This window comes from Neolamprologus brichardi, chromosome 12, assembly GCF_056152115.1.
Source record: "Neolamprologus brichardi isolate AB-2024 chromosome 12, ASM5615211v1, whole genome shotgun sequence".
Lineage (NCBI taxonomy): Eukaryota > Metazoa > Chordata > Actinopteri > Cichliformes > Cichlidae > Neolamprologus > Neolamprologus brichardi.
This window is the reverse complement of record NC_142115.1, coordinates 33,092,805-33,120,312: the sequence shown is the minus strand read 5'-3', so window position 1 is coordinate 33,120,312 and position 27,508 is coordinate 33,092,805. Positions and strand designations below refer to the sequence as shown.

At 38.9% G+C, this 27,508-nt stretch overlaps 1 protein-coding gene across 1 annotated transcript in view; it reads right to left on the bottom strand.

The window, feature by feature from the left end:
- Positions 1-23,213, bottom strand: part of prdm6 (PR domain containing 6) — a 133,489-nt gene extending 110,276 nt beyond the window's left edge. Inside the window, exons 1-4 of the mRNA XM_087848783.1 lie at positions 22,850-23,213; positions 20,566-21,311; positions 7,224-7,372; positions 5,513-5,671 (exon numbers count right to left, since the gene is read on the bottom strand). Of these exons, the coding sequence (XP_087704909.1) occupies positions 5,513-5,671; positions 7,224-7,372; positions 20,566-21,298 (1,041 nt within the window). The 5' untranslated portion in view covers positions 21,299-21,311; positions 22,850-23,213. The remainder of the gene's footprint in view (positions 1-5,512; positions 5,672-7,223; positions 7,373-20,565; positions 21,312-22,849) is intronic.
- Between the last annotated feature and the right edge of the window lie 4,295 nt (positions 23,214-27,508).

Genomic DNA, 27,508 nt, shown 5'->3' with positions numbered 1-27,508 from the left:
GTGATTGTTTGAGGAATTAATGTCACATCATGGCTTAAAAAAAAAAAGCTTTTGTAGTCGAGTGCCCAAAAATCCAACGATATTGAGTTTATGGTTTATGGTCACATGTGGAAAATTATTTTGTTCCTGCCATCTATCTGACGTCATATTATCAGTGTGACCGTTTCTTCTTTATTAATAATTCCAATGATAAAAACGTACTTGCCTCACTGAAATCCAAACAACACGAAAACCACCTTATGGAATTTGCCATAAACCATTTCTGATTATGTAATCAAAGCGATGACGTCAAAGGCGATCAGGCCCTTTAATAAAACCCAGAATATATAAACATGAAATAATGACATCAGTCAAGAAAACATTACAAAGCCTTTACTGGATGCTGTGACCACAAACCACTAAAAACATAAAGTCAATGGGAATTCTGCACTGATGGACGGACAGGAAAACACAAACGGACAGACTGACAGCCAGGAACAGACAAAGAAAACAGCCTCATGATGCAAAAAGCCAAGATGCCAACAGGCATTCGGAATTTTCTGAATCCTCATGTGTCCCATCAACATCCCACACTAACAAAATATTTTGCCTCAAACTGAGCAGCTCCAGTTTTTCTTTCTCTGCGGCTCTGAAGTTATGATGTTTGGGCCACATTCACCGACTCGGCGCTGACAGCTCATCTAGTCTCTGATCTGTCCAAAAAGAAAACTCCTGTAAAACCCCAGAGGACGAGGTCAGAGGACGGCGCTCGTGTTTTCACTGCACATTCTTTTCAATCAGAGCGAACTCGAGGTTCAGATAGAGAGGTCGCCGGTTCGAGTCGAGAATGAGAACCTGTCACGCTTTCCCTCAAAAAGAAACTGAAACTCAAATTAGGAATATTTGGATGTGTATGAGATTTTCCACTGCTACATCCAGGATTGTAACAGGATCTTCTTACTAAATCACCTGCAAACAATCTAACGTTCTGCTGTAGCCACAAATAGACAAATTTGTAGGAAGAGTTTACATTTAACTTCATTCAAACCTTTTGGCTTTATAGTTTTTCTGTTTAATGTGTTCCAGATATTTTAAAACACTTAAAAAAACACTTAAAAAAAGAGTGGACCCAGTTACTGGGTCTCCAATAACTGGGTGGATGTTCAGAAGCCAATAAAGCAATTTAATACCAGTTTCCATAAATAAACACATAAATAAACAATAAAAACAAGCTGGAGTGAACCAAGACTTTCTCCCTGTGTTATGGCATTAGTCCTGTCCTTCCTTCCCATCCCTTTTTTCCTTCCTTCCTTCCTTTCCCTGTCCTTTTCAGTCTGTCACACCTTTCATTATCCCTTTCTTTCCTTTTCCATCTTCTTTGTACACTTTATTTATCCTTCCCCCACTTCCTGCCTTCCTTCCTTCTCGCCTTTCTTCATTTCTCTGTGCTTTCCATCAGTTATAGCAGCGGTCCCCTGGAGTCATTTGGTACCGGGCCATGTGAGTTGAGGCTTGGGTGTGAAATTTATGGTTTTCAGGGTTCTTATCGGTTTTTATCTTTATTTTTTTATTGTTTTTATCGTTAACTGGGTTTCCCTGGGTCTTTTCCCGTGTGACTTTTTTTGGTACCGGTACTGGTTTTATTTTGTTGTATTTATCTGTGACACCTTAAAGGCTGGTCCGTGAAAACATTGTTGAACCTAAACTGGTCCGTGGCTCAAAAAAAGGTTGGGGACCGCTGACTTAGAACACTTATTCATTGCTTTTTTTGGCTTTTTCCTTCACCTTCCATCTTACCATCTTTTCACCTCCATCCGACTCTTCCTCCCTTTTCACTTTTTCCATCCAACAAGCAGAAAGGACTTTCTGAAGTTTTAATTGACTCTGTGAATATATTTTAAAATCTATTTATCTATAATAGCATAAATCAGTGAATCAGCATTTTCAGAAAGCTCAAGGTAAGAAATGAGAAAAACTGGACTGTGGGAACTGCTTAACCTACTCAGTATTTATTTCTCTTAATTGATTAACTCATCAATGTAGCCCTAAACTAAACTTTATTACAAAAATTACATTTACATCAAGATAAAGTTCGGTTTTAGCGCTCTGCTCCTGACTTCTCTGCCACAGCGCTGGAGTAGGGAGTGATGAAGCTGCCGGTCAGATAGTTCAAGAATTATTCCACCATAAAGTTGGACTGAGCTCTGCCTCGGAGGGGATCGATTTGTCGAGCAGTAAAATACTGCCGCTCCAGAAAACCCTCCGCTGTTCCACTCAGACGTAACGGTAAGTGTCTTAATTAAAACCGGCTCTTCTAGGATGCCATAGACAACATGACACCAGCTCCCTGATTGGCTATAGGACAAGCATCTCTTCCTGTTTTGGGAGGCGTCAATAAGTGAGTTTAACAACCAGTGAGTTTTAATGGAATCTGTGTGTAAAGCTCCTTCATCAATAGGCCTAATGGCCAGTCGTGGCCTGGCAGCCGGTAATCTGCTGGTTAGAGCTGGGTTATCTGACCAGACCAATTTCTTCAGGGTTAGTGAGTTTAAAAAGCTGGTTTCAGACCCCATGGAAGGTCACTGAGAGTTTGTGCCAGGTCCAAATAATGAACTGCAGCAGCAAAACAAAAATTACATCCAGGATATTCTTACAGCTTAGCGCCAGAATATTCAGTTTCTACACTTTGTGTTGTAGATTTCATTTTAAATAGGCAAATTGTCTCAGATTGTCAGTTTTAATTAGCCTTAATATGCAACTAGAACAGGACCGTTTAAACTAACTATTTAAAATCACCTGTGTTCATTATTCATGCCTATCTTATCGAAACAGCATTTTGAGACAGTAATCCATGCCTTTGTTACTTCTAGGCTGGATTATTGTAACGCACTTTATTTTGGGGTTAGTGATGCGTCCATTAGGCGCCTGCAGGTTGTGCAAAATGCTGCAGCACGTCTTTTAACTGGAACAAAAAAGTCTGAGCACATTACCCCAATTTTAATTTCACTCCACTGGCTACCTGTACATTTTAGGATTGTTTTTAAAATTCTCTTATTTGCTTTTAAATCTCTTAATGGCCTGGCCCCCCCTACCTCTCGGAGCTACTACAACCACATACACCTGCCTGTTCCCTTAGGTCCGCCAATCAGCAGCTCCTTAAGGTACCGAAAACTAAGTATAAATTTAAAGGTGATCGTGCTTTTGCTGTAGTTGCACCAAAGTTGTGGAATGATCTACGCTTGCATGTTAGGCAGGCCTCTTCTCTTTCTGAATTTAAAAGTCTTCTTAAAACATATTTATTCGCTGAAGCCTTTGGCATTGATTAGAGGGGTTGACTCAATTTGTTTTAACAGGTTTCAATTTATTTTAGTTTTTTAGTTATTTATCTTATCTTATCTCATTTTAATTTTTCTTTACTTAAGCTATTAGCATGTACAGCACTTTGTGAACTCTGGTTTTATGTTAAAGTGCTTTATAAATAAAGGTGGTATGGTATGGTATGGTATTCATGCTGCACATCGGGACAAACAAACTCTTGAAGTCTCCACAATCTTTACCTGATCACAGATGTGTATAACTGTAGACACCAGACCAGCCCAGGCGTCAGGGACAACAGATATAATATTGATATTATGTTCCTGCCTTGGAGTAGATTCACAAAGGCATTCGATGGCGCGCTGAGTACAAAGATACACTTGTTTATAGTTTTCCAAAAAGCCAGTAACTACTCAACAGGAAGCGATGGCATCCAATTGTTGAAATAGAGTAGTTCACATATTTATGAAACTGCCCCCTGGTGACGATAAACAGCTACAACAAGCAGACAAGGCTTTGCAAAGCTCTATCAAAAGCATAGCATGTAAAAGGGGAGGTGTAGTAGATGGGTTAGAAAATGACCTGCAGACATGGTGGTCATAAATAAGTTTGCTGCTGTCTGTCACTTGGCAGATTAGCTATTGCAGGTCATACTGTTGGGCACAACAGATTTAACTGCAGCTTCACTTTGGGTTCAACAGGAGTTAACATGTGAAAGTAAAATCTGCTCAGTGATTGTCTGCATCAGATAAACTCATAAAAACATGTCGTCAGTTTAATCCTCATCACTTTCATGTTCTTTTTCCCCCCCAAGTAAAGCCCTGGTGCTCCTGCCGGACTTGGCTGATCATGTCTTCTGTGCCCCCTAACCTCTGACCTGTGATCCTCTACAGCCTCCCACCACCACGACCAGAAGCCCCTCTCCACCCACGCCCACGTCCTCCTCCTCCACCTCCTGTCCCGCTGCAGTCAACAGCAGAGAGACTGATGTCCGGTCAACCGACGTCTGACTGACCTTTACCAGCTCAGCCACACGGGACTCATCTATCTCTGTGTCTCCCCGCATGCCTCAGTCCACCCTCCCTCGCTCCCTCTAATGCTAATGCAGCTGTTTATAACTGCCACATTGACTTTCTCCTGCCACTGTATGTAAATACAATCTGCTCTGATCAATGGACTGAGAGGTGACATGACGCTGACCACAAGCACACACGCACAGAAAAAAAATCCACACAAACAGGCAGACACACAACTAAGTGCAAAACGCGAGAACAGGATGAAATTTAAAAACCTATTATTTGTTGTATTAGTATCAGTTTTTCCCCCTGCAGAATACAACAGGAACTCCAAATGATGCAAATAATACAATTACTGCCGGGGTCTTGAATAAGAAGCCTAACATAAATGAATGGGTCTAACAATTCAAGTTAGTTAATTTAACATTTTAAGTCTGGTCCTCATGCCCTCATTTCAAACTATGTGACTGATGTGTATTCGACCACACAGAAACTCTCTTTTAAAAACCAGCTGAGTCTTTCCAGGTATAGAAAGAGAGAGAGAATTCAATTTGTAGACATCGTAACGTAAAAACGCACATAACATAACCCCCTTCTATATACTTCCATCATGTGATAACATTGATAATGTGATGGTTGTGATGCTAAAACCAGTGTTATAGTCACAGATAAACATGAGGCTCCATGAGGACATCCCTGTACTCTCCAAATGTCCGCAAGAGACTACGCTTTATTCCACCAATTGCCCATACATCATACAAGCAGACTCCAAGTGCACATGAAGAACGTATAACAGGCGCTTGACTACAGTTTCATGGTTTTTTCACATGTATGTCAGGATAAAGTATAACCTAAGAGTACCTCCAGCATCTAGCTAGCTGTTTGTTGTTTTCTATTTCCTCACCGCACTGCTAAAACTCGATTTAATGAGCTAACCACCTGTAAAAATGCACCATTAATTCCCAGGTAAATAAGCAAAAAGCAACCCCAGTAATGTTATTGATCTCAATTCAAAGATACATTTCAAAATGTGTCTTTACCAGCCAAAAATAATTAATCTTCCTCGTATGCGTTTTGATTCCTGTGCATCGGAGCAGCCATGAATCTTTTTGGAAGGATTTAATGACACTTATTGCACAAATGCACAAAGCCACGAGGCAATCGTGGGTGCACGCATAGATATGAAGCTCTCCCCTCCTTACCTCCCACAGGTGTCGGGTGTTCCTGACCACTCCAGACTGCACTTTTTCCAGCATCAGGGGGACTCCTTGAAACGGGCCAATCCAGGTTCCCTGAGGGATCCTCTGAGCTGCACAGATTCCGTAACCCAGACCAGGAACTGTGCTGGTGCACAGACACACCTGCACACAGAGGTCAAAACAACGTGACACCAGCAGCTGCAGTCAGCTAAAGGTGAGACGTGTGTAGTTTGTTCTGTGTAAGAATTTACTTACAAACTGTAGCTGTGATTTATCATATCATGGTCTTACAGCAGCCTACTTATCAGGCATGTATCACCCAGTGGAAGAACTAGTTTCACAGTATTTGTATAGTTTTATTTATTTATCTATTGTGTGTTTTTTTGCAGTGACTGTGTGTTGTTGTTTTTTTTACTAAGCTATACTTTCCACCACTGACACCTCAATTCATCAACCAAAATGACCCACACCTGCTTGAGCCCAGTTACTGTGATTGACATTGTGTGTGGCCAATAAAAAATAAGCAACCCTCGGGCTTGGACCAGTTGGATACCTGGAAGTAGAGATGAACGAACTTCACCCAGATACAAAGCAGAGGTAAGCTGTGTCCCAATTCAGGGTCTGCACGCTTAAAGTACGCGCACTACGCGTACTACGTACGGTGCTTACTATAAGTACGAGAAGTGAGGAAGTGAGAGGCTTGTGAAATGGGACGGTCTAGCCTTCATCGCGCTGTTCAGGTTGCCTAGCAACCATGATACTAACCGCGAGAAACGCGAGATTGTGTGACATAAATGACGAAAAAAATGTTTTGTTGGTCATTCATTTTGTCATGACATCACTTTGATTAGTTGAGTATCTGAGGCTGAGACCACAGGACTGTAAAACATGATTGTTGGGCTTCATTTCTGTACTGAACAGTCATTTAAGATTAGCTAGTAAATAACAATTAGCTAATGTTGTTCATGAGACTAAAGTCATCTCACTGTGGTAATGTAAATATATCATGCCCAATATTATAGTATTGTCAGATTATTATGATATATATATGTGTATATATATGTGTGTATATATATATATATATATATATATATATATATATATATATATATATATATATATATATATATATATATATATGTGTGTGTGTATATATATGTGTATATATATATGTGTATATATATATGTGTATGTATATATATATATATATGTGTGTGTGTGTGTGTGTATATATATATATATATATACACACACACACACACACACACACACACATACATATATATATATATATATATATATATATATATGTGTGTGTATATATATGTGTATATATATATGTGTATATATATATGTGTATGTATATATATATATATATGTGTGTGTGTGTGTGTGTATATATATATATATACACACACACACACACACACACACACACACACACATATATATATATATATATATATATATATATATATATATATATATATATATATATATATATATATAGTAGATAAAGATATTAAAATGTGGGTGCACAATGAGGTACATTTATATGATTACTATTAAATATAATTTTGCAGGCACTACATTGAATTTAAGTATTTTTCAATAAATAATGAACCACTCAAATATCAGAGAAGAAAGGGGGATTTTACTTGCTCTGAACCAAACTGTTTTTAGTTAGAGGCTGTATTTAGGAAGTGGGGGTCACCTCTCTGGGCAGGTCTCTCAGCCAATCAGGGATGTCTGGTAGGGTGACAGGCGCTGCCGTGCTGCTGGTGCCGACGAGCCGGCGCAGAGAGTGAAGAGGGCCGTGCATCGGACACTCACCGTTCCTGTTGTCTGCACACATGTCACAACCTGGCAAGGAAAGAGAGACTTTTTAACGCCAGCAGATGGAAAACTGAAAACAAAACAACATAACATACCATAACTGATGACATTTGTTTTAAATATGATGAAACTCATTTTTAATAGGGGCAAAAAGTGTTGTTTGGGTCCTGGCTGCAGGCTTTCAAGTGTTTACACATGTGTGCTCTGTCTTCATTTGGAGATCAACGCACTTATGAACTGTTGCAACTTTATGACAACTTGTGTTCCCAGACTTTTAATTAATACAAGAGCATGAAAAATGTGTTGCTTTTGGCACAAAATGTCAAAATCATTTCTCACTGAAGTTAAACTCACTTGTGCTCGCTCACTCCTTTAAATTAATATTTTACTGTTTTGCAGTTTTCTAGTGTTTATTATTTATTGTTGAAAAGAGATGATTTATTTTGAAAATCTAGGAAGTTCCCTGGAATTTCCTTTCAAAATTTATTGGAGTTTTTGTTTTGATAGCATAACAAAATTTCAAAATCCGATTTCTATGTGAAAATTCTGATTTAATAACTGTATGAATGCATTTTATCCGTTTGGATTGTTTATGCAGAATTCCATTAAAAACCTGCAAATTCCATTTTGAAAACACCAATTGAAAAGTTTTAACTGGAAATGTGACTGAATGCTGGCACAGTTATACAGATTTTGTACTGATATATACTTTTTATTAATTACCAGCTATTTAAAAAAGTCCCAAATCTCCAAATTGCAGTTCATTATGATGTAAGTGGATGAAAAACTGACATATCTTTTTGTATTTTTACTTGTAACTACACGACTGGAAGAAAATCCACAAAGCAGTCATTGCAAATCTAATCTGGAATCTTTATGTAACAGTAAATAAACAGTTTTAGAGTCAAAATTGAGGCACGAATGATTAAATCTTTCTAAGCAGTGGTTAATCCTTCAGACTGAATGAAAAACTGAAACTGAAGAAAAAGCAAAAGAGGAATAAAAAGCAGGAGCCCTGATGAAGTCCAAATGAGGGAAAAAAAGTCTTCTCCTCTGTGTTTTTCCAGGTTAAATGTGGCAAAGAGCGTATTGCTGGGAGTTAGCGAGTGTCAACATTTACTCAGAGATGCAGTCTGACAGTAATGGATGTTAATTGACTGTAGCAACATAATGAGAGATTATTATCTGCGCAGAAAACTCCCACAGAACAGAGCGGCTGAGAGGAACAGGATGTTAATGTTGTTTTTCTTCTGTCTTTCCCAAAATTAAATATCCGTCATTTGATCGACTGACGGCTGCTTTTACACCATGATGGATTGAAGTTAATTAAACCATATTATGGTCATTTATAAAGCAAAAAATGTAACTCTGGGTCACGGTCGAGTAAATGGGAAAAATTCTCCAGGATCCTTGATTATTAAAACGAGATAAAATAAAAACGTCACTTTTATTTCAGCTCAGGGGTAAAAGTAAAGTCTGCGACAACGAGAAACACCACAGAGCAGCCACTTAAGATATTTCCTCTCATGACTGCTTCATTCATGTGGGTAAACAAACAAACCAAAGAAAACAAAAGAAATAACTAAGTAAATACATATGTGTGTGTAGGAGTCCCGACGCATGAGCCAACAAAAGCTCAAAGCGGAGCTTTGACAAACAGAATAACTGAAGCAGGGAGAAGAAAGATTAAATCTAGATCGCATGGAAAAATGAGAGGATTTTAATAAGGTGCAGCAGCTAATGTTTGGACATAGAGTATGTCTTCATCAGGATGTGAGGAGGCAGGGGGCATGTGGATGTTTAAACTTTTACCCAAAGAAATACTGAACGCTAAGAAGACATGTGGAATAAAAGAAGAAAAGAAAAGCATCTTGATTTTTTTAGGGTACAAAGAGATCCCAGAGGCCCAGGATTGGAGCTCTGGTCTTCACCTGGAACAAAAAGAAGAAAAACACAAACACAAACATGATCTTGAAGACCCAAAGACAAAAAAGCACCAAAAGGAAACACAAATGTGAGCACTGTTACTTAATTTAGGAGAATAGAAAATACATACAGAGTGAGAGTCAAATTCTATATATAAGAGTTGGACATAGCCGCTGTGATGTCACTCTCTGGTTTAATTTATTTTAAATTTCAGCTCCCTTCATAGTGTTAGTAGAAGAGAGGACGGAGAGTTGAGTTAACAGTTGTGCAAGCTGTTGCCTGAGAGTGCATGGGAGACACACAAACCCATCCATCCATTTCATCTTCTACTACTTATCAAGCCACAGGGCAACAGTCTAAGCAGAGACGCCTAGATCCCCACCAACCTCCTTCAGCTCTTCCATGGGGATACAGAAGTGTGTTACCCTTACAAGCAATAGATATAAGGTTCTGCCCCGAAGGTCCTGCTAGGAGATGTCCAGAGGGTAAACTATCTAAACAATAGGCTAATAAAATACTATAAATTTACTCGCTGTACATCAACTATATTATTTTTCGGCCCAAGTGACCAAAATATTTTTGCCCCCAGATGTAAATATGTTGATTTCTGCTGTAAAACATAAAAGATTTATTATGTGAGTCTGTGGATATCAACTTGCTTCTAGAGCGAGCCTCCAGTGGCCAATCTAGGAACTTCAGCTTCTGCCACTTCCTCACTGGCTTCATTTTTCAGACCCAGAGTTTGTTCCTTGCTTTAAACACGCAAAAAGTCCTGGAGACAGAAGCAGACATAAATCTACTGGGGTGCACTGGCCCAAACTGGGTGCTGAAACCGAACCAGGCCTGTAAGTTGCACATCTGGCCACCATTGTCAGTGCTACATCCATCTGACTGCTAGAAACACAAAGAGTTTGAGGCAATCTCCTGATTCAAGCTTGTGATCCTATAAATCTGATGATAAATATCACTGGTCCTCAAGTTTGTGGTGTTCCAGTTTAAGCACGTGAGAGGATCCTTCAGAGGTTTGTTGTATTTAAGTTGAAGTTACCCAGGTTTATATTTCATGTGTGTGTGTGTGTGTGTGTGTGTGTGTGTGTGTGTGTGTGTGTGTGTGTGTGTGTGTGTGTGTGTGTGTGTGGTTTCTGGAATAAAAACATCATAAGAGAAACCACAACAATAAACAACAATGCTTTGGCTGAATAGGCCTTTATGTCATCTTTGCAAGCTGTCAGTCCTGCACGACTGTCGATATCTTTAAGAATAAAAAACAAACAAAACTAAACTAATACATATAATAAAACTACTATAATGCCAAGAAATTAATATGCTCACGCTACATTGGATGTTTCTATCTGAAGCACATGAATGAGCCACATTTTACCAACGAGTCTATCAAAACACATCAAATCACTGGACCTTCTGCTTCGACACTGAAATAACAAATGTAAAGCATATTTACACGTTAACTGAAACATACAATCCCAAACATCTCCATCAAACAGAGATCAAACAAACTATGGGCCAGGTTATCAGTTAACCCCTCAGAAGAGCTGATGGACTCCTGACATGTGTGCACACACGCTGAAAGAGAAGAGACTGTGGTTTATGAATCTATGAACTGCAAACCTTCTTTACAGAAACAATTCAGCTTTATATCGAGATAGCAGGGAAACTAATAACACTACTGGAACTACTTTAATGGGCTATAATTGTGTCTTATGTATACTTTTTTCCTATTACTTATCATTAACACATACTTTTACGTGTAAGTAACTTTATAATCGATTCATAAACACACAAAAAAATCCCAATCCTGTTGTAATGTATACAGGTCAAATCTAATTATACATAAAAAGTAATAAAACTAACATTTTAATTTTTTCATGCTAAATATTACAGGATATGCTGTGCATCAATAATAATAATAATGGATTGCATTTATATAGCGCTTTTCGGGGCCCTCAAAGCACTTTACAATTCCACTATTCATTCATTCTCACATTCACACACTGGTGGAGGCAGCTACAGATGTAGCCACAGCTGCCCTGGGGCAGACTGACAGAGGCGAGGCTGCCATATTGCGCCATTGGCCCCTCTGGCCAACACCAGTAGGCGGTAGGTGAAGTGTCTTGCCCAAGGACACAACGACCGAGACTGTCCAAGCTGGGGCTCGAACCGGCAACCTTCCGATTACAAGACGAACACCCAACTCTTGAGCCACGAATACACTAGAACCAATCCTTTTTGGACAGCCAAGACCATTGTGGAGATGCACAGTTCCACACTTAAAGAAAATTAAAGAAAGGATAACAGCGCTAACACTGAATACAGACTGTCAAGCAAGATGGTGGAGGGGTGAGGATTTTGGATCGTTTGATGCTGCAGTCATTGAGTAATAAAGTACTCCAAAGTCAAATATGAGGCCTGAAAGCTAAAGAAAGTAGGAAATTAGGATTGATGTGGTTCATCCTAAGCACAGCAGCAAGTCTACAGCAGACTGGCAGAATGAAAGGATGTGAAGGGACTGTCATAAACAAATGCCCACAATGAATGAAAGCAACACTGTAAAAAGTTGGGCCATTGCTCCACAATGATGTGAATACTGATAAAGTCACATGGGAAAATAGTACTACAAGTTATTGCCAGTAAATGTGGTTCTACAAGCTATGTATGTTTGTTTTCACGACTGCATGTCTTTTTCACATGACTGTGTGCAACACACACAAAGACGCATGCTCATATTAAATGTGACAAAGATGTAATGCGGTCAGAATATGTGTGAATATCCTTGTAAGCCAAAAGCTCAGACTTCAGACTGCTCTAAAGGCTCAATTCTGTATGATGACATGAAGATATCCCCAATATGTCATCTGAGACACTAAAGCCCCCTGACCGTAAGACCTTGTTTTTATGTCTTGATGCATTCTCAATCATCCAGGAAAATAAATCTCCAAAAGTTGATTCTGTTCATCTGGACGTAGCGTATTCTGGGAGAAACGTTTCGTCACTCATCCAAGTGACTTCTTCAGTCTCAACTGACTGCAGGTTTCCCCAATCTTATAAACAGTACATTTGCATAATGACTGAAACCTCTGTGAATGGTACTCATGGCCATTGATCAGTGGGCTTTGATCAGTGGGTTTTGGTCAGTGGTTGTTGATCAATGGTCATGAGAATTTGCATAATTATGATTAAGGAACTGACCTCACAGCCCATTGTTCCTTCAGTGGGGTGCTTTCAGTCATTATGCAAATGTACTGTTTATAAGATTGAGGAAACCTTCAGTCAGCTGAGACTGAAGAAGTCACTTGGATGAGTGACGAAACGTTTCTCCCAGAAAACGCTACGTCCAGATGAACAGAATCAACTTTTGGAGACCTTGTTTTTATGAACGTGACCCAATCAGAAGAAAGTTAGCTGAAAGGGGGAGGAGCTAAAATTGTTTGTCTTGACAGATGATTGGTGATAATATCACCAGATGCGCCAAGGTCCAGAATGAGATAACGATTGTTTATTTTAAATAGAGTCCAAGAACACAGATCCCCCTTTAATTTGACTCTGTTGTTATCACTACTGAGACTTATACTGCTGCTAATTCACTGCATACAGGAGCAGACTTAAATCTGTAAAAGTGTCATTGGTGAACATATCTTCTGTTTCTTCTCTATCCTTCACTCCTCTCTTCCTCTCCTCCAGACTGATGAACTGGCTGTGAACTTGTTATGGCATGCTCTCCTTGCTGCCCATCATTCAACCTCAGTATTCTGTTGCATCCATCGCCAGTGTTTAGACAGCTCTGCTCTGCCTCTGAGCCCCGAGCTCCTTCCAGTGAAAATGGCTACAGGCACTTCTTATTCTGCTGCTTTATGAAGTGTTTTGTTCTCATAAAACAGATATTTTAAATAAGTGTGTTTGACTTTGATATCTCTTATCTCTTTATTATCTCTTTAAACTCCACGCCGAGTTATTAATCTGCTCCATTTACGTCTTAGTAACAAGCATTTTCATGTTTTGAAACTTTAAGGTGCCTCTTTCAGTCTCCACAGTTTTTCTTATGCCACCTCTGATCTTCAGCAATAACTGTAAGAGTAATATACACTTTGTGTTATTTCCTGACTTACAAGCATCAAAGAGCAAGAAATCTGAGTTTCGATGACTTCTCTTTGGCAAAATCATCACATTTGATAACAGCTGTGGATGTTAATAGCACAGCTGTGAGTCCAGAGGAGATGGGACCACACAGTGAGGCTTATACTTACTTCTTCTACGACCAGAACTATACTGCTACACTTTTTAGCTCTTAGTTATCCTCTTTAGGTTAGAAGGAAGTGGTTATAGAGGCAGATATTTCTCTCAGGATTTTGCTTTGAGACTATAGATATTAAGTGGACACAAAAATACATTCTGTAGTTTACTCATGTCTGCGGTTACACGTGTAAAACACTTTTTTGTTAGCTATATCAACTGTCATGTGGAGTTTGTGGTGAGTCTTCTGCCTCCTAGTGGTCATAAATTAGACGGTGCAGCTTTAATCTATTACATCAAAGTGAACTGCACACATATATCCTGCAGCATCTTTAATATCAAGCCAGAAATGCCTTCTTAAAGCAAAGGCATGCATTGCATTGAGTGTCTAATAGTTTGTCTTAATTGTCTAGATCAGGGGTCGGCAACCTGCGGCTCTTTAGTCCTTATAGTGCGGCTCCGTGTGGCTTGGGAAAATAAATTAGAAGTATTTAGCTGAAGTGTATTTTATTTATGTTAGTTCTTTTTTAACTTGTAGTTCTAAATTGGAAGATTATTGTGATTTTGAAATATAAAAATACAATTATATTATTTTATTTTTTCATCGCTCAAAATAAGCGTCACACTCGCGGAAGCCGGTGTACCCGCCAAAACGGCATTCATTTATCGAGACTTTCAACCCCAGGTAGGCCAATTATGGATCTTCGGATCCACATTATGTCAGCAGCTCCATCGTGAACTATGTTAAAACAAACACGCTCACGCCTCACAGATGACAGCTTACAGTCCTGCGTAAAGATAAAAGTGACTTTGTACAGCCCCGATTTGCAGACGCTGTGCACAGAGGTTCAGGAGCAGAAGTCCCATTGTAAACATCACGGCAGACCCGACGATGTTTGCATGAACACGCTTTTCAGCATCTCTTTATTGACCGCTTTACACACACGGTTGCTGTACGCATACAGCCGGCTGTAGCTTTTCAGCTCACAGCCCGACACACACCAACACAACAGCACAGATAGCGCAGACGTTAAGGCGGCGAGGCGTGATTGCGGGTGCCGCTCAGGTGTATCCGCCTCCCCTGCAGCAGCGCTGCAGACCACGCCCCGCCACACACATTAACCAGGTAAAATACATATTTAGGCAGAATTTTGCAAATATCTATTTTTCAATTTTTAGCAGCATAGTGCTTTTTTCCAATTGTTTTTTAAAAGTCAGGTCAAGGCTCCAAACGCCCAAAGGAGATATAACAGTTTTTGTTTGCTACATGGATCATTTTAGTTCAGCTGGGTGTCTTTCCTTTTGTTATATTTCTTTAAGAGTTCAAAATGTGTTAATTACATAAATAAAATGTAATTTTCTCTGTAGCACTTCATGGATTTCATAAGCAACACACTTTAGTTGTTCACACAAAGCATAAAGGTAAAAAAAACAGTATATACAGTGTTATCTTCATTTTAGATGTCAAAAAGTATTTGCGGCTCCCAGTGTTTTCGTTTGTGTGGAAACTGGGTCCAAATGGCTCTTTGGATGTGAAAGGTTGCTGACCCCTGGTCTAGATGGTATATAAGAGGTCGATGCATTCACTGTGACATCACCTATTACAAACTCTATATATGAAACCTCTACACTAACGTTGTCTCCACCACCATCTTGTTTTTTAGTGATATTTTGGGTAAACAGGTGTGCTAATTTACGAGCTAATGCTATTTCACTCACCGACCTGTTCTGACTGTACAGCCGTCTGTCTTAGCAGATTAAGAAAACAGAGAGTGAGTCAACAGTTCATTTTGTTTTTAATGTTAAAGTAAAAGACATGTCCTTTGGTAGAGGCAGAGTCCACTTAAAAACTAATAGTTGTTGCTGTGTTAGGGACAAATTCAGACTCCAAAGTCAGCATTTGCCCAAAGAGTAAAGTTTATAAGTGAATAAATATATATTTCTGTAACATATTCAGTATTCTTGAGTTTGTTCTTCCACCTCGTAGTGGTCAGAAATCATTGTGGACATCTTAAAAACACAATTAGGTAGAAAAACCTTTTCCTGTTTTTGGTTCTCCTTTTAAAATAAAAATAAAAATACTTGTACAATCATAAAATATATACATAAAAACTATTCACATTCTGTGATTCTTTTATTTTTCTTTTCTCAAAACCATTTAAAAGACAGAGGTGTCGTCCTGTGTCCAGTCTGGGAGGTCTACACTTTATGTGTATACATGTTAAACATAACAGGCTTGACTGCCGTAGTGTAATTATGAATTTCATAAATGCAATTATTTATTTTTCTCCACTTGAATTACACCGACGGCAGAATATCAAGGTCTTTAAATGATTTTCTGAGACAGGTCTGGTTTAAATCTTTCAACCCTCTTTATTTCCACGATTGATCATAATCAGGAAAATCAGCTCTGTGAGGTCTTTCTGAGCAACATCAGCTCTTACACAGAAAATAATTGTATCTGGAGCTCTGTAATATGATGGCTTTTTGTTTTTTGTTGGAGAAACACATATCAAACACAGGAAATACTGTCATGGTTTAATATTAAACATGTCAACAAACCATGACATGTTTAGATTTTAAATATTTAATGAAAACCACAATCTTTTACTAACATGCATGATTCTGAATCCTTCTCCCTGCATCGATGTAACCAGATGAGACATAATCCAGGCAGCAGTCACAGCATGCTGCCTTTAAAATGCGATCGCAGCATCAGTCAGAACTCTATGCATGTGATTTTTCAAGAATTAGATTTGCACCGAGCATACGTGACAGAGCGTACGCTCCTCGTCTTTACAGAAGGTTTGAATTTCATTTCAAGCCTCTCATTAGCACTTAAAGACAGTAAACAACAACTTGACCTGCAAGCTTGTCGGTTAGAGAGAGGTTAAAGTGTGATTTGCATTTAATATCTGTCACACAGTATAGTTTGTGTGCTAAAGTTGTTTTGAGTGACTCCACACAAACTGACAGAGGCTGAAAACCAACATACAAGCAGTCAGAGGTCTGTGTGTGTGTTCAGCCGTTATTAAATTACTGTAAAACTGTCAGCTGGTATTAACTCCAGATGTAACTCGGAAAAACTGATCTGTGTTTCCTATCAAAGCAGAATGCATCCCAGCTGGCTGATAACTTCCAGCCATACGTTTTGCTGTTGGGAAATCGACATAAAGCTTGAAAATTTATGTATGTATTTATTGAACATAAAATTCCAGCCCCTTTATGTTTTCTTTCGGTTTGTTTTTCCACTTCTGCTCAGTCACATAAAACTGATGTGAACATATATGACTTAAACATCTAAAGGACTGGGGGAAATATGGCTGGAATTTAATTTGATTTTCAAATTATTAAATTAATAACTAAAAATGTATATATTTAGGCAATAAACCAAAGGAACTAATTGTATGCTAATCCGCCAGCATGTTAGGTAAGTCTGCTTGATTTATCTGTATTTTTAGCTTGTAATAGTAGCAACAGATGGAAGAATTTGTCATTTATTGATCATTTTTTAATCTAGAAGTAGCCACGAATCTGTGAATACTAACATTATGATTTTCAAATACAAATGAGTCACAATCATTTGTCATCTAACAAACTCACAAATTTTGGAGCATTTAAAGAACTCGGTTTTCTCACCACGAGTAGTTTTACTCAGTCTGTTGAAAAAAACAAAAAAAATCTCTTTGGAAAATATTTTTTATAAAGTCTTAAAAACTACCTCGAATGATGTCACAAAGGCATCCTCATGTTTATCCTGGGTTAGAAGCTTCTAACAGAAAGCTCATGTAACAAAAGCGGACTGTGATGGGCTAATGAGAGGTTGTTCCAGGCATAATGGCAAATGTGGGATCCAGTGTTGCTGGACTTTGAGTTACACCAAAGATTGATCTGTGAAAGCTTTAAACTGTTTTAATAATTATTTAATTTAATAATCATTCAATGTTTGGAGAAAAAAAAAAACATCTTTTGACTAATCAATCAATTAGAAAATAGTGAAAAAAAACAACAAAAAACAAGTGACTTAAACATTTGCAGTTTTCCTCTCTCAAAAAACAAAATAGTGACATAATAATTTATGTCACTCAACAAACCATTGCAGTCAATCATTTTAATAAAAACTTCATTTATTTTAAACTGTATCAACATATCAGTTAGACCTTCAGTCAGTCCCGCATTCTGTTGGTGGATGCTTTTTACATTTATTCTTCTATTAGTGCGAGAGAGAAACAAACATTCTACATTTTTGAAAATATTTATCTAAAGACGTAAGAGCCCTAAAAACCAAGCGTGAAAATCAGTGCCATAAATATTCAGACAGAACCTGTTAGCATAGCAAAGAAGGAAAAATGACTTGCAGCTATTGAACTTAAATAAAAATAATAACCCCCCCCCCCCCCCCCCCCACCCACATGAAATAAGTAAAAACGTAAATGGATAATAATTAACTATCATCATCATTATTATTATTATTATTATTATTATTATTATTATTATTATTATTATTATTATTATTGTTATTATTACTGTAATTAATAATCGAGCTGTGACAGTGACACATGAAGGAGTGCGTATGTGACTGCTTTATCTACACCCCCACTCCACCCACTCAAGCACACACACGCGCGCGCGCACACACCCAGGAGACCTCAATACGACCGTGTTGGGATGATAAATAGCGGGCCGGTAGGTCGGTGGATCGATCCCCCCTCCTCCTCTCTCACTCTCTCCCTCTCTCTCCCCTCCACAAACACAAAACTATATACGGCAATTAATTCCTGCTTGTCCCTCCATCCCTCATCGGCCCTGCCGGCGCGTATCGACTCAGATTACTGCTGATGGTCCGTTTTATCACCGCGGAATATACGCGCTCACACACACACACACAATCTGCGTGCTGTTTAGGATCGCTGCCATAACGCCTGAAAGCAGAAGCGGCGGAGATGAATCCCGAGGTTACGGCACAGACGCCAAAGCGCCAGATTACAGGATTATTACAGCAGAACGAGACAGAGCGGTGACGCTGCAGCAGCAGAGAGCACGAAGTTTAACGTTTAAAGCAAAACAGAAATAAAATGAAGTCCTCGTTATTCTCCTGCAAATTCTGAACACTTTACAAAACCCAATGAGATCCGACTGAAATTAAGATGGATCAGGGTGCAGCCACTTTAAAATCACCTTTTTTCTGTGGGAATGTTCAGGAAGTCGGAGATTAAAGTAATCAAAAACGGACCTTTTTTAAAGCAGTGAGCGACAAATTCCTCCATAATGTTAGAAATGTTGTGAGGACATTAAAATAAAACTGATAGCAAAATAATAATAATCGGGCAAATAAATGATTAAATTACAATAATAAATAAATTCTGACTGTAATGTTAAACTAATGGCAAACAATGCGATTTCAAAAACTTAAATTACGCTTGAACAAATCTGTTCAGTTCAGGATTTAACTCACTCGGTCAAAGTTTAATTATATTCAGAGGGTAACATCACAACAGAAAACTGAATCACTGATATATATGAAATTAGAAGCATTTTTCTGGGTATTTAAGTGATTTCCCGGGGTAGATGTCAAACTTTCCGAAACTTTAAATCAATCTCCACGTGCACAGCGGCTGTTTACAGCGCTGAGCCTCCACCGGGAAGTATGCATGTGTGTGTGTGTGTTTCTTTTAACGGGACGTCCCGACAGAACTGAAGAAACGCACCTCTAGGCCAGACTGGCGAGATTTTAACCGGCGTGTTCGTGCGTCTTTTACGCATGACAGCACCTCGTCGATATCTGTGTAAACGTGTGCGAGGATTCACAGCCGATATCGAAGCTGGAGTTTAGTCGGCTTTAGAGTGAAAAATAGCCGTTTTTAAGGCGGATGAAGATTGTCTTTTTTCGAAGAACACAAAAAAGTAAAAGTGAAAAACCTTTAAAACAAAATAAAACTAAGGAAAAAAATCTCTAAATGTTTCTATTTTTTAATATAAATTTTTATTACTTTTAGGGAAATAATCCGCAGCTTTGACCGGAATGAAATGACAGCGCACTCTAATAAACACCCTTAAATGGTGCGTGAAGGCCGACAGGTGCAGAGAAAAGAGGCGTTTGTATTTTAACACAAGATCCAAATGGACTCTGGTTAATATTAACTGTGAGCTGCAGGACTGCTGCTGTCTGAGAGCGTGATCCCAGGCCAGGCTGCTGACCTTTGACCTCTGACCCTCCACGCCAACCACTATCCTCTTCTTCCAGCTCCTACTGTCCAGCACAGCAGCTGTCAAACCAACTGTAACCTCTCACACGAGTGCTGCATGACACGCTTTAAAACTGCAGTGAATGCAATTAAATCTTACATTAGTTAAATCATGTTAGATTTACTCTAAACTTAAGTTACAAGTTTAGTGCACTTTAATGACCAAATAAATCTGAAATGATGTGCAGTTTAAGGAGTGAATCACATGTGGAGTGATGGAGGAGATTTAAATACATAATTTTATTGTGTATAAATTATTGTAATTTTAAGAGGTTGTTTAGGTGGAAACCGATGCTGGCAGCATGCCACATATGTGTGTATTTTGAAAGAAACGCCGCAAAACAAAAAAGAAAATTATTGTGGTCAAAAAGAGGAGACGTTATGTGTTAATTTATCTTTAAGATTAAAAAATATATATTTTAAAAGATTAGTTATAACTTTTCAAAAACTAGTAAAGAATTTTTTTTGCAGTAATAATACATAAATATTCATGGGAAATTAAAGAAATAAGCAATTTTTTAAAATAAAAAATTATAATTAGCAACACTCAGTGGTTAAACATTTTATTAAAAATATGTTATTTTAGTTGTAATAATAGGATTAAAAAAACACCTGAAACGCTGAGCAGACGATTTTAAGCCCGACAGAAACACTGCAGTGTGATTATAAGTACTTGACAGTTAAACACTGAGTACACCACAAGGTCAAAGGTCATGGTCGAGCGCCACAGAAGGATTGTTAGAACTGAAGATTACAGGATTGCTTCTCTAAATAAAGCGTGTGTGTCAGTGTGTGTGTACATACGGTTGTTGAGCTCTCCCGTGTGGTTGCTCAGCGGGATGATCTCCATCCTCTGCTGTCCGTACAGATAGTAGTCCAGCTCCTCTGCCGTCAGCTTGAACCTCGTCACGGTCCCTTTGCCGCCCTCCTCGCTGCCTCCTCCGCTGCTGCTGCTCTTCACGCTGGACGACACCACTCCAACCCCCACCCCTCCGCAGCTCTGCTCTTTGGCCTGATGGAGGAGCCCAGCTGCTGGGTTGAGCCCCTGCGGGTTCTCTGGAGGGACCACCACCACTAGGTCTCCTCCTCCGCCTCCTCCTGGTCCTCCTCCTCCTCCTCCAGGACCTCCAGGTCCAGCGCACACTGGGGCCAATGCCTGCCCAAAAAGTGCGATCTGCTGGGGCACAGGCAGCTGGGAGAGCCCTGCGTTGGTGGAAATGGAGATGGAGGTGGACGGAGTGAGGGCTGCTGCTGCTGCTGCTGCGGCTGCTGCGGCTGCTGCTGCTGCTGAAGAAGAAGCTGCTGAAGAGGAGGACGTGGAAGAAGAAGAAGTGCAGTGCGTGGAAGCCAGGAGGTGGCTATGCAGGCGGGATGGGCGCACGGTGTCAATAGGGATGGAGAGACGGTCAGGTGGGGGCGGCGGAGGAGCCAGAGGAGCTTTTAGCTGAGCCTGAGGGAACAGCTGCTGCCAGTGCTGCAGGTAGGACGGGTCCACCTTAAGGAAGGCCGAACCGCTCGGGTCGCCCGGCTTCAGCATGGCTGTCCACTGACTGCTGGGAGGAAACATCAGAGAGAGAGCGGCATCAATCATCAGGATCAAAAAACATATAGAAACATTCAAGAGTCAAAACATGAAGCGCTGAACATGCAGAGGCTCCAGTTCGTTCACTTCAAACACAAGATATACAACAAGTGTCAGATTCACTACAGACATTTTTCAAATTGTGTGTTTAATTAATTTTTAAACATATTTAACAACTTTAGTGAGACATTTATGACTTTTTAAAAGATAAAATCGGTGCCTTAAGTTACTGCGTTTTTACATAAATCAGTTTTCAGGGACTTAAGAGAGAGCTCGACTCCAGAACTCAACTGATGACCGATGTGTTTGCTTGATTTTTTTTTCTGCAGAATTCAGTCTAATTGCTCATTTCAAAATCTACAACAGATCACACCTGATTCACACATTTTTTTTATTTTTTTTTTTACCAGAAAGCGTTTTGTTTCAAACAATTTCTTTTCTGAGGATTCATCCCAAATTACATTTGTGTTAAATTTGTGAGCACATTAATCATCAGCTTGCTGATCGATAATGTTTTTTTTTTTCTTTACTTTTTTCCCTTTTTCTTGCGTTTTGTAAAAATTGTAAATGTAAAATGGTGCAAATTGCATTGAAATGTTTTAGGTATAAAGTTTAAAATGACAATTTATCAACATTACATGTAGTCTGAGTTTTTTTTATCTATAAATTTACAAATCAGGTGTTTCACTTTTCTACAACTTTGATTGCAAACCAAATCTCAAATAAATATGTTTCACAGTCTGGCTTCTGCTCTCCTTTCAGTCACCCTAATGTGTTTCTAGGCTTCAAACAAGCTATAAAAGGATAAAATCCGATACAAAATTCCAAATTTAAATTTATATCCGTGTTTATAATTAAAAAAGAGTGAGAGGGTCATGCTTCAGATGTTTTAGGTGATCTTGCTGAGTTTGTTCAGTCTTAAATACTCCACTGGTTCAACCTGAAGCCTTTCGCAGAGGAATTTCAAAGGTGGATGTCCACTCTGGTGTGTTTTTTGTTTAAAAAAAGAAAGAAAAGAAAATCTGCAGATCTAAATTCCAATGGTAAGAATGAGGTATGATTCTACACATCTTAAGAAGACATTATTAGAAAGTAGAAAGAGTTTTTATAGTGCTGAATATTGGCGAATATTAAAAATAGGAAACAATTACGTCCACTGAAATGAGGAGACGTAAACGATGTACAAATAAAAGAATCTTCTGTATGACTTAAAATAAAACGATCTTATAACTGAATTGTTTGCCTCTATTTGCAGTTTTTATTTTTCTTCTACCTTCTTTTTAAAACTCGTGACGAATTAAGTCTCACCAACCAAATAAAAGCACTCAGATTGGAACGTAAACTTCGAACACCAATAAAACACCAAATATAAACTGACTTCTGCCTCCTTCCTCTGCTCCGCTGTCTCTGTCTCGGATGGTTTGTTTTAGCGCGGATTTTACGCACACCGAGCGCAAAAAAACAAAACGCGTTAGAAAAGCCAACAAAAGCCGTTAACGCACTCACGTTCACACTTCCGAGTAGTTTACAGTGTAAACCAGTTCGTGATGAATAGTTTCATCTGAATAAGTGAGCAGATGATCCGGATAAGTCCCTGGAAGCTCGGCGATCTCGCGTGCTGATCGAGTCCAAGCAGAGGCAGCGCTCGGCGGGCAGAGACGCGGAGAGGCTCCGATAGGTTTTGCTTGGAGTTCCCTTTGATGTTTTCCCTTTCTTTTTATAACGTGAAAGTTGGCAAAGCAGCAAAGCCTTACAGTTATCAGAGTGTGTGCGGCTCCTGGGCGCCGATTTCCGGGCAGCGGTGGAAGGTTTGTCCCTCCTCCGGGCTGCGGTGAACCATCGAGAGGAGCCGGGACAGTCCGCTGCGTCCAGCGCGTCTCCGGAGCCAGAACTACCGGAGAGTGTTCTACACGAGTCTCTCTCTCCCACCCCCTCTCTCTCCACTTCCATTCACTTATCCTCTCTCCTCCTCTCTCCCCGCTTTTCTCCATAGTCTCTCTCTCTCTCTTTCTCCCTCAAATTCACACGTATCCTTTCTCTCTCACTTCTCTTTTCTCCATCCTCCTTTTTCTCCAAACATTCAGTTTTTACTATCTCCCTCCTTTCCCCCCTTTTATTTCTTTCATGTCTTCTTTACAGTGCTTTGCTTCAGACTGGACTCTTTTTACTTCATTCAAATGATCTTTATTGACACTATGAACAAATGCCAATATGGTGAAAGCAGCACTGGCTACACGCAAACCTCTCTCATGTGTCTATCAAAGGTTGCTGGTGATTTGTAGTGAATCAGTTTAGCACACCTTTGTGTGCTAAAGACTTGTGTTTGTACAACTAAGCAATTTTTCTTTAAATCAGTTCAGTTTGGTTCATCAAACCAGAGGTAACTGAAAGTTTTTCAAATATCAGTCCGGTACATATACTTTGTTACCCCTAGAGGTCATAACACCCCGTAACCCTAATAAAGAAATGCTGTTTGTTCACTAATGTCACTCAAAGCTGACAGAGCAGAATCATTCCACTTCCTACTCAGTGCCCAGCAGATTGTTCTTGATGTACAGAATCACAAAAGATTTATAGTTTTTTCCAAAAACAGTACAGATAATGACTAAGTCATAAAATCTTTGAGCAACATCTTTGCAAATAGGAAAAAATAACTTTCTGGTGACTGGATTTATTCTTTTTTTGCAAGTAGTGTCCAGTGTAGCGACCAACTAGTACCCCAGAGGTGAAAGGTGCTGCATGCTCAGCCTCTGGGGGACCGCAACATGATTACACAGGTCACCTGGTGGGAGGCAAACTGCCATGCTACAGCAACTACATCACTCTTTGTGGAAGAAGTTCAGAATTATACAGTTTCAGCTCTATGGGGTTCTAGCTAGATTATGAACATCAGTAGTGAAAGCGAATTTCTGAATTTTTGTGTATGTAGACATCAGCAGACTTATGCTTTTAACAAATCTGCTACTAATGAGGTTTCACTGCAGCAATGGAGGCGATGTCTACAACCTGGATTCTCTATGTAGACAAGCAATCACATCCATAACCACAAGAGGTCTCTTCTCAGGAAAGATTTTTTTTAAAATTCGTATAGTTTTTGAGCTTCTTGTCAGTTATTTTTCATTCTCCTCATTCATCCACAGAAGAACTTTCAACAATCTAAAATCTTGTTTTTCTGATATTTATTTTTATTTCTGATCTTATAGGTGGTCTTTCTGCCAGTTCAAATCGCTCAGCTTTCATCCACTGTGTGTCTGTGTAATGTATGTATGTGTGTATGTGTATGTATGTGCGTGTGTGTGCGCACGTGTGTACGAGTGAAGATAAGACAGATTACAGCCGAGCTCATTGTGTTTGGGGTCTGACTTGTTATCCATGACCCCAAGCTTTCCCACCCGTCTGCTTCACAAACACACACACGCACGCACGCACACACCTACACACACGTAAAGCATACAGTATGTGTGTGTACATCAGTCATTGTAAGCTGCTGTGGATAAGAACAGCTAAGAATCAGCTAAATGCCTGAAAATGTAAATGTGTGTGTGTGTGTGTGTGAGAATGAGTGTGTGTTGTTATGACTGGCGTCGCCCTGACAGGACCCATTTGTCATCCTCGAGACCTCTGGTGGATTGATAACGAACAAAAACACAAACATAAGCGTCTGAAAATGAACTCTTGTCGGCTTAAAGCGACTTTTTCAGCACGGAGGAATGTGGAGCGGCAACAGCCCGTCTGATTGGCTGAAGCACAAGTTCAGGGTCGACAGTAGCCAGCAGGAAAGCACAGGGTTGGTAGTTCAAATCTAGGGTCTTCTTACATGTAATTTTTCACCTCCGAGGATGCAGGTTCTTATTGTTAGGAGATTGTTTTGTTTTTTTTAACGTGCACTCAAAAAGGCAATTTTAATCACAACATCAGTAAAAATGTCCTTGTACGGTTGGTTGTTCAATTTGATGAAAAAGGAATTTTTTTTTAACAGTGAAGGAAGCCAGCAGCACTGCAGCACAATCCCACATCTTTACTTCCTTTTTCAGTGATTTGTGTGTCTTATTCTAAGGAATTAGCTGTTAGTCACTGCTGAAGAGTCAAATCGCTGGCATGACACTTCCTTTTAGATCTAAGGCTTTTCTTTTTTTTTGCATCCATCCACAAATGAACAATACCGATGAATTTTTAGTGCTGAGTTTTAATAAAACGAAGAAATCCATAAAGCTGGGAAAAAACAACCTGAGCATTATTGTTTACATTTCAGTGACTTTTTAGACTTCCTGCTCCTGGCAAAAACTATACAACTATACTAGTGAACAAAAAATATTTGGTGCATTTTACATTTTGAGTTTAACTGCTGGCCAAAAATGTCATGATTGAACTTATAATAGTTAAAATTAGTTTTACACTTACAGATTAATTTGTTAAATGTTAATAAACGACATTTTACAATGCTAGCACTCGTCTCAGATTTGTTTTTATTTTATACAACAATAACAATGCACAAATATATAAAATTAAAACTCCACATTCCTACTGGGGAATTACAACACCTCATAGTTGCATAGGCGAGATATTCTTTTCATTCCGTTTTCATTCTTATCTATATAAAAGTAAATAACTGCAGCCACAAATCAACATCAGCTGAGTTCTTCAGTCTATGAGCTAAACTTCCTTTGCTACACTGAGCAGGAAATTGCGCCCTCTACCAAATATGTTTATTTTGGTCCTAGCTTACTTCGCCACTAAATAATTGTCTGGGACGAAAAGAGCCCAGTGTGAGGAAAACTAAGCCCCAAATTCACCGTTAAAGACGACAGAGATGAACGTAAAGTTCACTTTACTATTTTTTTCTCATGTTCTTTATGTTCTGTTATGAATTATTGTAAGAATTTGTAATTTATCATAACACTTTACATTTAAATGCTGGCTTCCTCTTCACTGTGCTCGCTGTGTACAATAGTCAAAAAGCTACACTTTGTGCATTTGTTCATCATAGTTTTTTGCCCTCTTGTGTGTACAGACTGTTGACTGACAATATATTGTTTTAACTTGTTCATAAACATTACCCATGATACGATAGTGGAGGTATTTCAATGTGAGATTAGAAGATTGCACATTAATAACACACCGCTTCTGTCATGTTTTGGTTGTCATACTTGGCCGTTTGTGGTGTTAAATGAGAAAAACGTTTAAAAAAACCCCACACAAAATAATGGTAAATGTGAATATTATTCCTACTAACACTTGTTATTGTCACTGTCAACTGTTTAATTTCATCTTTTAAATTAATGTTTAGCATTTATTTTCACCCAGTTATGATATTGTAACACCATTCACTGGAACAAATTCATAATATTTAATATAAAGGTCTTTTTTAACATCAGCATGACTCCCACTTTAAGCTGAACTGAAGCTGTGGTGTTTGTTTTTATCATTACAAATGTAAGATTGAAGCAAATGTTCCCTAACCAGCAGATACAAATGATGAATTCATGGTGCTTTTTATTCTAAATGTACATTTCTTATATTTCTTCTCCATCACCATCATTTTTAGTTCATAGTTTTGATTCGTCTCCATAATGCCGCGGGGGATTTTCCATTCCAGACAGAATGCATAAAGAAAGAAAAGAAAAGGGGGGAAAACAGAGCAGGAGTAGAATTAGGTGTTTTCATCCATTGATTAATGACTTTCTAAAGCAAAGCACATCGAAAGGAGCCGGACGATCAATAAATTAACTGCCCAAATTCATCATTTTCTACAACAAAAGCTAATTATTTAGACGGCTGCAGGAAAGGAAAAAACACAATATAAACAAGAGTTCATTTAGCAAAGCTGTGTATTCCTGCATGTGAGAACATTGCAGGAATGCAAGAGGAGTTTCATTTTCAACAGCGACATGGACGCAGTTTAACTTTAGATTACAATTATTTAAAAAACATTCAAACTCAGATATGGCTGTGCAATAACTGTGCGCAGTAATGTATATTAAAGGATAAAAGATAAGTGTAAATAGAACCGATACAAATGAGTGGCAGCAGACCTCGGACGAGAATCATCCTATGAATGTAGCCATCCATGGAAAAAATGAAAACTGTCCACTGCAGTTACCTCCTTTGATTCTCATGCTGTACTTTTGATTGTTGATGTATTTTATTTATTCATGTATTTATTTA